The 14,591-nt window shown below is 35.8% G+C and overlaps 1 protein-coding gene across 1 annotated transcript in view; it reads left to right on the top strand.

Moving 5' to 3' along the window:
• si:dkey-12j5.1 (probable assembly chaperone of rpl4) overlaps window positions 1-14,591 on the top strand; it is an 82,501-nt gene that overhangs the window by 5,269 nt on the left and 62,641 nt on the right. The window contains exons 5-8 of the mRNA XM_042741112.1: window positions 1,622-1,728; window positions 3,077-3,200; window positions 5,177-5,293; window positions 7,919-7,987. Of these exons, the coding sequence (XP_042597046.1) occupies window positions 1,622-1,728; window positions 3,077-3,200; window positions 5,177-5,293; window positions 7,919-7,987 (417 nt within the window). The remainder of the gene's footprint in view (window positions 1-1,621; window positions 1,729-3,076; window positions 3,201-5,176; window positions 5,294-7,918; window positions 7,988-14,591) is intronic.

Raw genomic sequence — 14,591 nt, 5'->3', positions numbered from 1 at the left:
TATAGCTAAAATAAACCACAACACAGTATGCGTACAGTTATAGCAGGTCAATACAGTAAAATATGATGTGACTGTATGTGTTTTTAAGTTCGACAGAAGCCTGAAAATGAGAGAGACTATCTAAGACCAGATGTAAACAGAATTTCACTCCCTAAGATGCAAAGGAATTGTCATTTTGTTTAGAAGCCTGAGAGCTTTGGCTAATGAATAATGGATGTATTCCATCATTGTGGTGCATTTTCCCAATGGACAGCACTTTCTTTGCATTGATTACTAAGTTAGCTGCTGAATCAGAGTAATGCTTTCTGGAAGGCACAGAATTAGTACTGACATAATAGCAGAAGGCATTTAGTTATGCTGAGCTGGTCTCATAGAATGCCTGTGTGTACTGCTTGCGTCTGTCTATACAGGGCAGGTAAACGGAAAAGACAGGAGGATGGATGTGTCTTGTTTCTGTAGGGAGAGAGTTATTAAAAACCAGCTGGTCACAGACATTGTTTTACAGCGAAGCAAACTGTAATCAATTGCAATGACCACACAGGCCTTGCATACATTACTGTGTATTGAATTCAGATGCGCATCCTCAGTGGTCTAAATGACTTGTCTTGAGGGATAGTTGTATTAGTTTGAACAAAGAGGAGTCAGCTGTAGGATTTATTTAGTGCTAAATATGCAGTTGAATCTTTCAGCACTAGAGGGCAATAAAACATAAGCAGAAAATAAAGTCCTATAGAGCAGTGGCCCTCAGACTTCTTGTCTTGTAGGGCTACCTTTGTATTGTACGTATAGCACAGTATTCAAAGGCCCACCAGTTTTCATTTTTAGCTTTTTTCTCTTTCATTTTAATTGTTTTTATAATTATATTTATTAACAGAAACTAGTAATGTTTACATATAAATTAACCACAATATATATATATAAAAAAAAAAATCAAGAACTGTATGCTGAAAAAAAAAAACGTAATTTAAAAAAAATATTTTAATTGAGTTAGCTTATTTTAATATGTTATAATATTAATACTGTTGATAACAATATATTCCTTTAAATAATTCTTTAAAAGTCATCCTGCATCCCTGAGGTCCCTGGAGAATCACTGCTGACAATTTGCATGTATTATAACTAACTGTGAATATCTACTAAACATCTTGAATGTGTGTTAATAATAACATTATTGTAATAAATTAATAAAAAAATAAAAAACAATATTATAAGATTTATAAAATATTATATGTTATTATAAATATTATAATCAACATAAAAAATTAGAAAACTTTTGTGCTATGTGTGCTATGAAAGGTTAAAGAAACATAAAAGATAAAAGTCTTCTGAAGCCATAAGAACAGGTGGCATATTTATTTTGAGAGTCTCGGTGGAGCAGTGAATAATGACTTAAATTTGGTCTGTTCATTACTCACAGCTATCATGTTGGAATATAGTGCATGATATCTATGGTGGTTTTTGTCCTTTTTGGAATTTGAGAACCACTAGGATAAACAATTTTTAAATTCCACTTAAAAAATAGCTTAAGACAGGTTTGGGATAACATAAGGTGAGTCAACAATGACAGGGTGAATTATTATTATTTTATTTCATTGTCACATGTGGTTCTGTGTTCTGATAGGCTAGCGCATTCGGAGCGGCTGCATTTCCATCTGTCTGTGCCGTCTCAAAGAAGGACGTGTCTGTGGCCTTCTGTTCCATCGCTGAGATCTTCTTCACAGATCTCTGGTAAGTATCTGACTTTTTTTTTTTTTACACAGATATATGCCGGCTCCTCTTCAACTTCTGCTTATCTTTGTTTGGTCTGGCCTTTCTCACTCTTTTCATTTCTCAACCTTTTTGGCTTTCTTTACCTGCTGAGATCTGCCACACACACACACACACACACACATACACACACACACACCAACACAGACATACACACCTGGGACACTGCAGACTGGAGCCCATCTGCTCTGAGGCCTGCAGAAAAGATCCAATCACAGACTGGTTGATAGAGGGATAGAAAGAGGAAGAGGGTTGGGAATTCAGGATTGGAGTAATGGTATGGTAGCAGAGAGATGAAAAGTAGATTTGGATTGGAGATGCGCTTAGTGTTGATTGCTGAGGATCTTGGCATGACGTGACTTCATTCAAACCCTGAGATTGAAATGCAAAGCATGAGGGAAAGGTCAGGTTTATTGACTAAGTAAGCACCATGTCATTTTCACACATCGGTGTACATTATAAAGGTTCAGCAGCAGCAGCAGCCTCTAGCAAAGTACAGTACGTCTCTGTGCCTTTCCTCTTGATGTACTGTATGGCTGTACGTGTGTATCGTGTGGTAGATGTTTGCTGCAGGCGATAACTGGAAAATCAAGAGCAGGAAAGAGTGTGTGTGCTAACAAATAACATTTTCTTCACAAGTGTTGATGCCCCTGGGTGCTGTGGAAACTCTTGTTTAGTTCAATTATTGGTCAAACTTGTAATTTTTTGGTGTAGACATTGTACCCATACAGAGCTAAAAGATGCAGTGTGTGTTACTTTGAAATAGTTCCAAAAATGCATTTAATTCTAATACATATTTGATGCGTCCCATTTTGGTGTCTGCATTAAATTAAAAAGCATATTAAATGCAAGTAAAGTGTCTACTTTAATGTTTCAGATAACTTTGTAAAAATAAAATTCAAAGTATGGGTGAAATAATGTTCTATAATCATTCAGTGTAACGGATATATGTATGTATAAATGAAACAACATACTTAATCTGACATGTACTTATTAAAATATATAAAAGAAAAACTAATAACACTAATTTTTAAAAATATTTTAAATGATTACAAACTTCTTACTGACAAATGGGTAAAACCTAGTGGCTTGAAGAATAGTGGCAAAGACTGGTACAGATTTAAAAATGCAGTTGATTAGTTTCAGGGGCTGCATTGTGATTATCCATAAAGTCTTTTAAGTCTTTTAAGGTCATCTAATGATTTTTGTTCTTAATATGCCTGATGAGATTTTTTTGTATTTTATGAACTATTGTTACACTGAACAACGTGCTTTAATTAGCTTTATAACTCTTTTTATTGTTTGACAGCATGGAGGAGGGCGCTGCTGACCGTTGCAAAGAGGCCATCGACAAAGCTTTACAGTACGACGAGCACAACCCTGAAGCTCTTCAGCTGATGGCCAGCTACCTGTTCAGCATCGAGAAAACTGAGGTACGACAGGACAACTGTGGAGTGAATTACCCAGAGTTCCCTCACTGTCTCTCTAGTTCACTGTAGCGTTCTGAGCAGAGGGTCATTATGTGGTCATAATTAGTGTAGGTGGAGAACAGCTGAGAACGCTGAGTCATGTGTTTCTGAGGAGACACAGATAGAAATTGTGTGTGAGACAACGAGTGACTAAGAAAGACAGGTTTTGGGCATGTACACTTGGTTTTGTATGAGGGATAGGCAACGATGCTAGATGAGAGAGTTAGGACACAGTTAATGAATTACAAGCCATTAATAAAACAAGCTTATTGAATATGACTCAGTGTGGGACAGATTTACTACTAGTGCAAACACACCCGCTTTGATGCGGCCCCTCACTGAACCACTAGGGGGCAAACAGACATAAGACCAGCACGTCTGAGTTGAGCTGCAGTCTCTTGTAACATTTGTGGGTATTTTCACTTTAGAAGACACTTCCATTTCCCTTCAGAGGGCTGACAGCAAAACTTGACTCAACAATCATAAACTTGAGTCTCTTTGTGTCCTCCAACCTCAACCCTTTTCAGGCTTGTAATTTTTCATCCTATGTAACTGCCTCTCAGCCAGTGTTTTTCCTTCTTGACATTTACCACGTTCTCTTATCCTGTACATCTTATTCATGCAATTTTCTATGTTCCTCTCATGCTTTACTATTAACCTCTCATTCAGTACCATTTTCTCTCATCCTAAACCCCTGCTTTTTGTCCGTACAATTTCCTACTTCACAACATATATTCCAGCTTTATAGTAACTTCCATCCTGTTCTTCCTTTCATCTCATGTATCGTTCCCTCTTGTCCTTTACCAATTTCTCTTATCTTGCTCCGTCTTCTTCATGCTTTTTGCTACTTCCTTTCATCCTCTACCACATATTATTCACTTGCTATTTCCTACTTAGTTTCATAACATCCAGTGGAACTTCCTGTCATGCTGTAATGTCTCCTCTCATCTTATATTACTTTCTCTCCCTCTGACTTACTTCCTTTGTCCTATCACACTTCCTTTCAATGTATTCTATTTTTCTTCTCCTTTACTACTTTCACTCCTCCTTTCCTACTTCCTTTCTTCTTGTACTACTACCTGTTATCCTACTTTTTCATTTCCTTTCATGCTTTGCTACTTCCTCTGTCTATACTACTTCTTATTGCTCGTGATATTCTCTACAGTACTTCTTTGCATCATATACAGTACCACTTCCTCTCATCCTATATTACTTCCTCATCTCTTTTTCTCTCACCCTGACCTATTTCCTTTCATCCTATTTTGTATTTTACCTCTTCATCCCACTACTTGTTATTCTACTTTCTGTCACCTACTCTCATCCTTTACTACTTTTTATTGCCTGTGCATTTTCCTGCTTCTTTTCATCATATACAGTACTCCTCTCCTTCTGACTTATTGTTCCTTACCTACTTCCTCTTATCCTTCACTGGCATTCTACTCTATGACTTCCTCTCACCCTACAACACTTCCCCTCATCTTATAGAGCTTCCTGGTGTCCTGTTCTACTTCCTGTCATTTTATTCCTCTTCCTAGTTTCTTATATCCCTTTCTATTTTCTCTGTTACAAGTTTTCTCTCATCCCATCCTATTATCTTATCATCTTACTTCCTCTCATCGTATACCACTTTTTAATGGTCCTGCTGTTTCTTGCTTCGTTGCATCATGTGCTACTTCCTTTTAGACAGTCTTACTTTCTCTCTCTCTCTCTCTAACCTAATTCCTATTTTCCTATCCTCAACATACTCTACTCCCTTTTATCTTTTACTACTTCCTTTCATACTATCCTACTTCCTTTCATTTCATACCACTACCGGTTATCCTAATTTCTCTCACTTCCTTTCATCCTATACCCCTTCCCCTCTTCTTGTAAGAGGCATATTTTTACAATCAGCATACCTAGAGGAGAGGCTCATTCAACTTTGTTATGTTTTTATGCAGGAGGGGCGTGAGTACCTGAAGAAGAGTGTGTCGTCATGGTTACCTAGCCTACAGAAAGAGGAAGAGTCATTGGCGAGCACAGAGCATGACATGGAGGAGGAAGAAGATCAGAATAAGGTGTGAGCACAGGTGTTTGTGTTCCAAAGGCAACGGAGAGATAAAGATAGGATGCATCATGACCTCTCCTTTGACCTCTTTCTGTTGGTCTGGAACGAAATAGTACTGCACTTAAAAAGTTTTTAGTCTGGGAAAGATAAGGGAAGAAAAGAAACAAACTAGCTTATTTTATCTTTTCATTTCTCTCTCAACGCCAGGCCAAGGCTGTGGCAGTCTGCCGCAAGGGTGGCCCTGGGGCCACATGCGTGCACACACACACACACACACACACACACACACACACACACACTAGGGCTGAACGATGTGTCGTTTAACCATCGATATCGCGATGTACGAATCCACGATAGTCACATCGCAGGATGTGCGATGTAGGCTGTCGTAGTTGATCCGTTATTCATTAACCGTACGGGCCAGCTGCTCCCCGGCCCTTGACAAATGTGATTCGCGGAATAATTGCACAGCTTAACCATCATAGAGTGAAAGTTTATCATTTGCATGTGTTTTAAGTCCTGTCAGTGCGCATATAAGAACGAGCAGAGAGAGAGAGAGAGCGAGAGAGCCCCGGCCGCACGCGCGCGCGCTCACCTTCACCGTCTTCAAACAACACGAGCGCTGTCTTGCTCTCTCTCCCTCGCGCATATTAATCAAAATCAATTGACATGATGGTGTCGGAAAAAAAACTATCCAGTGATGAAGTGTTTTCTGTGTTGTCAAATCTTGTCCGATATCCTAAACTGCCGAGATAATTACACAACGCGTGCCGTACACGTCTGATTCGCGAACTAATGATTCCTTTGAACCGATTCAATTTAATGAATGGTTTAAACAACTGACCTGTCCAACACTGAACTCACGAGACGTCTGAATTGGTGTATAAAAAAAAATCTGCAACACTTTACTATAATGTTCTATTTATTAAATTATTTAACTACATTATTTAACATTTACTATTACTAAACTGCACTTCTACAACATTGTTAATTTCAACATTTAGGCTATAGCCTTCATTGTTGAAATCAAAAGTTGTACAGTATTTGTTAACGTTAATGCACTGTGAAGTAACATTACCAAACAATGAACAGCTGCTGTGTTTTTATAAACTAAGATAAACAAAGATTAATAAATATAGTAACAAAAGTATTGCTCGTGGTAAGTTCATGTTAGTTAATATGTTAACAATTCAAACCATATCCTAAAGTTACAAACAAATAATTTACTTTAATTTAAATAATACTCTGATGTTTAAATCATTTAAAATCAGAATGTAAGTGTGCTCACCCCATTTTTGTTTGGAAGAAAAAATTAGATTAGATTTCATATCGCAATATATATCGCAGAAAAATAAAATATCGCAATGTCATTTTTTCCCAATATCGTGCAGCCCTAACACACACACACACACACATATACATATCCTTCATCGAGTGACCACGCTTCACCGCTGACAGTCTTGCGACTCTTAAAAACATTGTTTTTTGCTTAAGGCTACAAGTTTTATGCTTATTCAAAGACATATTTTGATTTCCGTGTGACTAAATGATTTTTTGCAGTTCATCTGTTAAGGACGGCTCTACGCGGCTGAAGAAACTGAAAAACAAGCCTCACCTGAAGTGACTCGTTGAGGGAATTTATAAAAGTTGTTTACTTTCCTGCTGGTTAAAATTTCAGGAAACTTTCTGGCACTAGACATAAATTTGTCATATGTAGATGCTGCTTTGTGACATTTGGAAAATCTTGGCAGGAAGGAGAGTATGTTCCTGTTTAAAGCATGATGTAATCCGGGTTAAGAGCTCTTATCAACTCTTTACAAAAACCATTTATTCAGTAAAGAGATGAGAGATTGTGTTTGTATACAATACATCACAGACAGGCTACAATTAACACAACAGATGAACTGGCCTTGATGGTGTGATGATATATTGACTAAGTAAATAGTGTTTATAAAGTGGGATTATTGAAATGTCTATTGCAAATCTTTCAAACTATTTGTCAGTTTTATAATTTTATTCACAGACATTTTCCAGTAGATGTAATACAAACATTATTCAGTAATAAACAATGTACATTAAAAGAAAAGCAATTAATACTTTTATTCAGCAAGGACACATTAAATAGATTAAAAGTGACAGTAAAGACTTTTACATGAGTACAAACTAAAGATTTATATTTTAAATAAATTCTAATTAATAAAAAATCAAGCAACGAAATAAGGGAACACAAAAGCAGCATATTATAATGATTTGTAATGTGACACTGAGGACTGGAGCAATGGCTGCTTAAAAAAATCAGTTTCGCCAATACAGGAATAAATAATATTTGAAAATAAATTAAAGTAGAAAAATATTTATTTTAAAATATGATAATGTTTCACTGTATTTTTGAAAAAATAAATGCAGCCTTGGTGAGCATAAGAGTCTTTCGTCAAAAACAGTAAAATAAAAATCTTAGTGTACTTATTTTGTAATCCATTTTTGTAAATTAGCTGTTAAAAGAGTAGCCTTTGTTCTATAATTATGAAAAATAAGTTTTCGTAATTTTCTTTATCAAATCACATCATTGAGACTTTTATTTACCTTAATTAATTTACGTTTCAGTTAATATTCACTGTGCTGTTTTTTGTTTTAGAGCAACATCCCGCCTTATGAATCCAGAATAACAACAGCCAAACTGCTGATCGAGGTAGAAGAATATGAGGTAAGATGATCAACACTTAAGAACATTTCAAATGTTTCGATCTGTTTAGAGAATTCATGTTTCAGAATATTCAACTTTAATGCTCCTCAGCAAGGCAGAACTGAAATGTCAGTGAATGTTGAAGAGGAGCGTAAAGTACCTGTCAGTAATACTTTGAGGTGGTGGTAATGCTTTCCTATACACCGGCTGTTCTCAAGCTTCTGGTTTAGATATCATTTCGTAATAGTGCATTGGATCCATTCTAGAGTCAGTCTTTATTTATCCAGTGTGAGTACAGTTTAATTCATGACAATCCATTCTTGCTGTGCAAGCAAGTTTAAAGACCTATAGAATACATCTTGTACAAGTACACTAATATTAGCTATATGTCTAACAAACAGGCTTAAAGCTGTCAGTGTTGTGTGTAATGAGAAGGTTTAATGCGTGCTGTACTGCAGCTGTAGAGTAAACCATCACCCAGTGTGTTCTAATACTGTATAATTGTCAGCAAGATAGTTATTTACTACCTAAAGATGACTTATTCTGTGGCTGCTGTTAGGCTGGTGAAGGAACATATTGGTTAGCTGTTCTTGTAACCCATAAGGACTTATTATTATTATTATTACTACTACTAAAGAAACACTTTTGAGAAACAGAATTTGAATGCATGTGTTCCTACTCCTGTTGAGTGTATGCAAACACTGTAATGATGCTGTCTAGGTAGGCAGGTGACTTGTTTGTGAGACACAACCATTCAGAAGTTGAGGTGAATTGTATAGTCCTCCAGTGTTGGTTAGTAGTTTTGTCTTTTGTATCAAGGTGTCCCAAAGCTCTTTTGGAGTTCTGAGGGAGACAGTGTTCACAGTTAATAAGGCTAAGACTATAGATTTGTTTCCCTTTAAACCCTTTTCACTTTTTCTATCAGCACTAAGGTGTCCTTTAAATAATGCAGGATTGGTATTTTATTTGCACTTTACTGTGACCTTTGCAGTTGAGTGTGAGTGTGTGTGAACGGCCTGACACCTGTCCAGCACTCGGAGAGAGGTATCGGCAAAAGTGAGAGAACAGAGAATTTAAATAATAGCGTAGAGGAAAAAGGAAGAATGATGGGGTCTAGAGACAGAATGAAGTAGGGCAGGACCAGGATGAGATGCTGTAAGGTGAAGGAGAGAGAATGATAAATTGACAGCTGTGTGTAGCACACTTTTCTTTAGTTCTTTTTCACACTTGCTTATGTTTGCTCGGTTCATCCTGAGGAGACAGTGAAGGACTGAGGACTGCTGCCTGACTTTTAAAAAGCATCTGCTCTCCCTTAGCCGAACACAAATAGAATCTCCTCTCAGCATGGGGGACATATTAATATTAAAACCAGTCACCTGGCTGTCTGTCAAAATGATGCCAAAGGTTGCAGGGTCGGCTCTGCGACAGCGGGTGTTTAGACAGAAGTCAGGCCCCCTGGCAGCAAGGCCCTTTGATTGGACAGCTGGGAAAGGTGAGCACTTCTAAACCGAGAGAAAGGAAGAGAGAAAGAGAAGGATGGACTAATTCAGATATCTACTGTAGAAGACAGTACAAGCTCCAGAGATACTGTTGAATTTTGTTTTAGAACATTCAACATAGTTAAAATTGAGCCTATATTGCTTAAAAATAATCAATTTTTGTAACAGGGCTCTACACTTTTCTTTTTAGGAGCGCTTGTGCTCTTAATTTAAAAAAATTAGGACCACGTTTTAAAATTTAGAAACACCTTCTAATCAGTAATTAAAAATTCTGATAAAAAAAATTTACCTTCCCATTACGAGGTGATATTTGACTCCTTAACTAAATTCCCTCAAATCACTTTTTTACCTTTGTAATGGCATTTTTCTTACTTTACTAAAAGTACTGTATATCATCTTATATCAATAATAATAAAAAAATAAGCTTTTTAACATTTCTAATTAAAATAACAGTAAAAAGTAGAATAAGTTACCAATAAAATGAAATCAGTATTTAAGAAATAAATTTGTACTACAGAGGTGGCACAGAAGAACACACAAGTGGCTTGTAGGTGTATTTTCAGACGTTTAATGAAGGTCAGAGGTCGCATGAGTGCAATTAAATCCATAAATTCATGTTGAAGAAGAATGTTGAATTCATGTTTAAATATTAAATTTTGAATATACAAATATTAAACGATTTAAATACCAGAAAATATACTTTAAAAATTAAACTAAATCTGCCAGCAGGTGGCGGCAAGTCACTGAATTTTTAACTGAATCATTCATTTATTTGATTCGTTTGAACGGCTCATTCATTCAGGAACAAAGTACTTGACTGTCTTTATGAATGGGTGATTGAATCATTGACTCATTAGATTTGTTTAAAAATGCAGTTCATTCATAAAGAAACACCACTGTGTTTGAACGGAAATGTCCAGCGGCTCAGCTGTTTGTTTCAAACTATTTTCGTTGACGAAATAGAGCAAAATAAGGCAAAAGTGTTGTAGTCAGACAATATAACTCACTTAATATTAACTTCTTGCTTAATGAACTGTTGTATTAAATCATTATTAAATTTGCAAACACCCTTAATAATCATTAAAAGCTGTCACTCATCTTAGCTCATCTTAGAGCAGTTTTTCACTGTACATAGTAAGGTAAAATTATTATTTTTTTCTGTAAAAATTGCAAACATTTTTACAGTGCACAATATTATTAATGGTTATTTATATTTAGTGTACAGTAGGTACTGTGATTTAGGCCTGTATATTGGTATTTTATTTACCAATTTCTCTTCATCTGTATTGGCTGTATTGGAAATTGCTATATCTGTAGCTATTTCTGAGTTCTGACTGGTCAGATAGAAATAATCTTGTGTGAGTATGGATTTTGCAATACCGTGGATACCGTTACATATTCATGAATTCAAATTTTGCATTTATATAGTTTTGCTCAATTTGGTACGCTTTACAAATTTTACCACAAATGACGATAAAGAGTCTAGGCTGAACATTTTTGTCCTCTTCTGTGTGCAACGCCGTACTACACAGGCATTAGTAATCAAACACAGAGCATCGTAACAGACCAGATTAATAGAGCCAAAATCACCTACTCCAGTGGTTCCCAAAATGAGGGATAATGTACAGTCAGCAGATTATTTTGTAAAAGAAACCTTTGTTATATTGAGTTAAACAACTCTGACACAAAGGACCATTTCAAATATTCATAAGAGAATCGTAAAAAAATAGTTTGCTCAAAAATATCAAGCAGCACAACTGTTTACAACATTGATAATAATCAGGAATGGTAACTGAGCAGCAAATCATATTAGAATGATTTCTGAAGGATCATGTGACACTGAAGACTGGAATAATGATGCTGAAAATTCAGCTTTGATCACAGGAGCCTATGTGTTAAAACATTCAAATAGATCATTTAAATGGACAATATTTCACAATATTACAGTGTTTACTGTATTTTTAATAAACATAATAATAAATGTAGCCTTGGTGAGCATGTAATAATTCCCTGACAACTGCCAAATGGCCTAAAAACAATGGCACAATAAAAAAAGACTTTTCAGGTCTATGTCCAATCCCTTACTTTTTCTTGTTATATAAGGTTAAAATATTTTGCATGTATTTTTTTTTCCTTATATCGCAATATAATATTGATATCGCCTGGACAGTGTAAAATATCGTGATATGAATTTTAGCTCATATCGCCCACCCCTAGTGTATGTATTAACCTTAATCTCTTTTTTTTTACCCAAAAATATTGAACTAGTTTTATCTAGAACATGAACAATGTAACAAAATTATCATTATTTTTAATATTCTGACAAAGTATATTGAGGTGAAATGTTGCAATACTTGGAAATAGTGAGTTTTTTACATTTTTTATTTCATGTTATCCTTTGAAGGATGAAAGGCTGTGTTCTTATTACAGGGGTAACATGTTTGCTTGCTTTATAGATTATATATAGAATATGTGTGTGTCCTTGTGCTGTAACGTCCTACATGAACACATTCAATATTAGTTTTGTTGGCTTCGATGTAACTGTCAGACAGTGGCAATTCAAAATGAGTTTTGAGGAGTCAGGAGAGTGTGTGTGTGTGTGTGTGTGTGTAGTGGCAGCGCATGCTGCATGAGCTAACTCAATATTAGCAAGGCCATTTCCTGCTCCACTCCAGCTGGGTCAAAGCCTGACACACTCTGGGACAGCACAAGATTGATGTCTTGCTTTGTTAGTGGGCTGAACAGAGGGAGGAGAGGAAGAGAGACACAGGCAGTAGGACGAGTGGGAGGAATGGAGAGAGCAGAAAGAGATCTAGTTGTATGAAATGCAGTAGTTGGGAGGAGAAGGAAGTCTTACCCTTTAAAAGTGAGGAAGGTGCTGTTTAATGTCAGTAGCGGAGGACTTAATTACCTTTAAAGAGGGAGATATTTAAAAGAAACTCAAACCCTAGGGACCAACACACAAGGATATACACACACAGAGACCCCTGTGCTAATTAGCCTTTTGGAGCTAATGACCAGACACCAGCGCACTACTTCAAATCAAACTGGACTTTTTCACTTTTTGTCTTTGAACACAGTGGCAGCAACCCCATCTAGATACTTAGGCCACGCTTAAATTTATGAATGTCTTTGCATTGCGTAACAAAATATTATACCTCTCTTCGTTGGTTGAACCTAAATTGGTTAAACCTAATTCACCAAAATGGCTAAGAAAGGTTCTCACATCAGTTGTTTTCAATGGAATTAATTTAGATTGATCCAAATTGTGTTTTTTTTCTGACCAAATCCTTTGTGGAGCATATTTATGTCAGTTTAAAAAAATGAAAAATAAATCACAATTTACTTAACAGGATAAAATGAAAATCCTGTAATCAATCACTCACCTTTATGTCATTTCAAACCAGTAAGACTTTCATTCATCTTCGGGACACAAATTATGATATTTTTGATGAAATCAAGAGTTTTCTGACCCAGCATAGACAGCAGTGCAACTACCACATTTAAGGCCCATAAAGGTAGTAAAGGCATCATTAAAATAGTATTCAACCTTAGTTTTATAAAGCTCAGAGAATACTTTTTGTGTGCAAAGAAAACAACAATAATGTTCTCTAGGGCATGCTACTGTACTGTCAAATAGTTTGTCAGTTAACTGGCTCTTTGTAAGTGATTTAAAGTACTTAATACAGGACACAGAAGAACATGTAAAATGTTTTATTTTTTTGGGAGTGGGGGGGGGGCTACTACCTTTTGGCTTGTTTGCTATGCCATGCTACTCTGTGATGTGATTTGTACAGAATTTCTTTCTCCAGGGTTTTGTTAATGTCAGGACACCTTTATACAGGATTAACATTGTGTTAGCTATAGATGTGGCCTCTATAGTGATTTTCCTCTGGGTGAAGGAACATATGACAGTCTCTTAGAGACTAAGCTGGCTTTAAGGCTTTAACACATTTCCACATCTTCACTGGGTATGAATAATGTTCTCTCTTTTTTTTCCATCTCTTTCTCATTCCGGTCTTTTGTTGTGTGTGTGTGTGTGTGTGTCAGAGCTCGGCGAGAGAATCATCAGTAATCCAGACCGGCTCTGATAAGAATGATAATTTGGGAAGATACTCTCTCCCTTCGTGTCAGTCTCTAGAAGGCTAAAAAAGAGCACTGAGGAGTATTTTTAGAAGCGAGGAAGCTGTGTGTGTGTTAAGGCTGAGGTCATCTTTGGTGTTCACTTTTTGTTTCTTAGATTGTTAAACTGTGTTGTCGAGTTTTCATTTATTGAGAATAGGTAGTAGTCTTTTTCTCTTGTTTGAATTCCTATCCGTCCAGTGCGAGATGAATCTGTGCTTGTAGCTCCTTGCAAACTGCTGATGTGATTGCTGGCATGATCTAATAAGGCTGCGTAATAGAATTGCATCTGCGTTTGATTACAGACAGATTGTTTTGATTTAGGTCTCTGAGATGATATCAAAACATGTTTACTGTGTTTGTCGACCAGCCTAATACAGCAGCACTGGCTCAACCATGATGTAATTTTGTGGTGGAATTGTTGTTTTGGTTGTTGTTTTGTTGTTTCCAATGGCAGGTGATGGAAGAGTTGGGAAACATGTTTGATATTGTCAATATTTTATCTAGTACTGTTAGAGATGCAGAAATTACACACATTTAAATAGCTGAAAAACTACCTGATAAATGCCTCCCAGTATTCACAATAAATGTAACTTTTAAAAAATGTGTGAAAAAATATGCATGCATGTGTGATCTGACATTAAGGTTACCCTAATGCCCATCATCTAATGCTTTTATTTTAATATTTTATTAATATTTTAGTAACAATTAATACAATTATTTGAGAAAACCTCAAAATAAATATTTAGACAAAATAGTATAGATATAAAATATAGAATTTGAGTTTATTTTTCACATAAGAGTATGGAATTAGAAAAATAATAGTGCAAAATAAAAAATAATAATTAGAAAACGAGAAAATAAGAAAATATTTTTGGAGGGCAATGAAAATTTTTAATGAAATGAAATCTCCAGTTTCATTCAGGTTTACTTTTTCAGAGTATTTTATTCTTTTTCCTTTTGTTTTTGAATATTTCTTGTTTGTTTACTTTTATGTAGTCTCA

Source organism: Cyprinus carpio, chromosome B16, assembly GCF_018340385.1.
Source record: "Cyprinus carpio isolate SPL01 chromosome B16, ASM1834038v1, whole genome shotgun sequence".
Lineage (NCBI taxonomy): Eukaryota > Metazoa > Chordata > Actinopteri > Cypriniformes > Cyprinidae > Cyprinus > Cyprinus carpio.
Note: the sequence above shows the minus strand (reverse complement) of the source record. Positions and strands in the feature narration are given on the sequence as shown.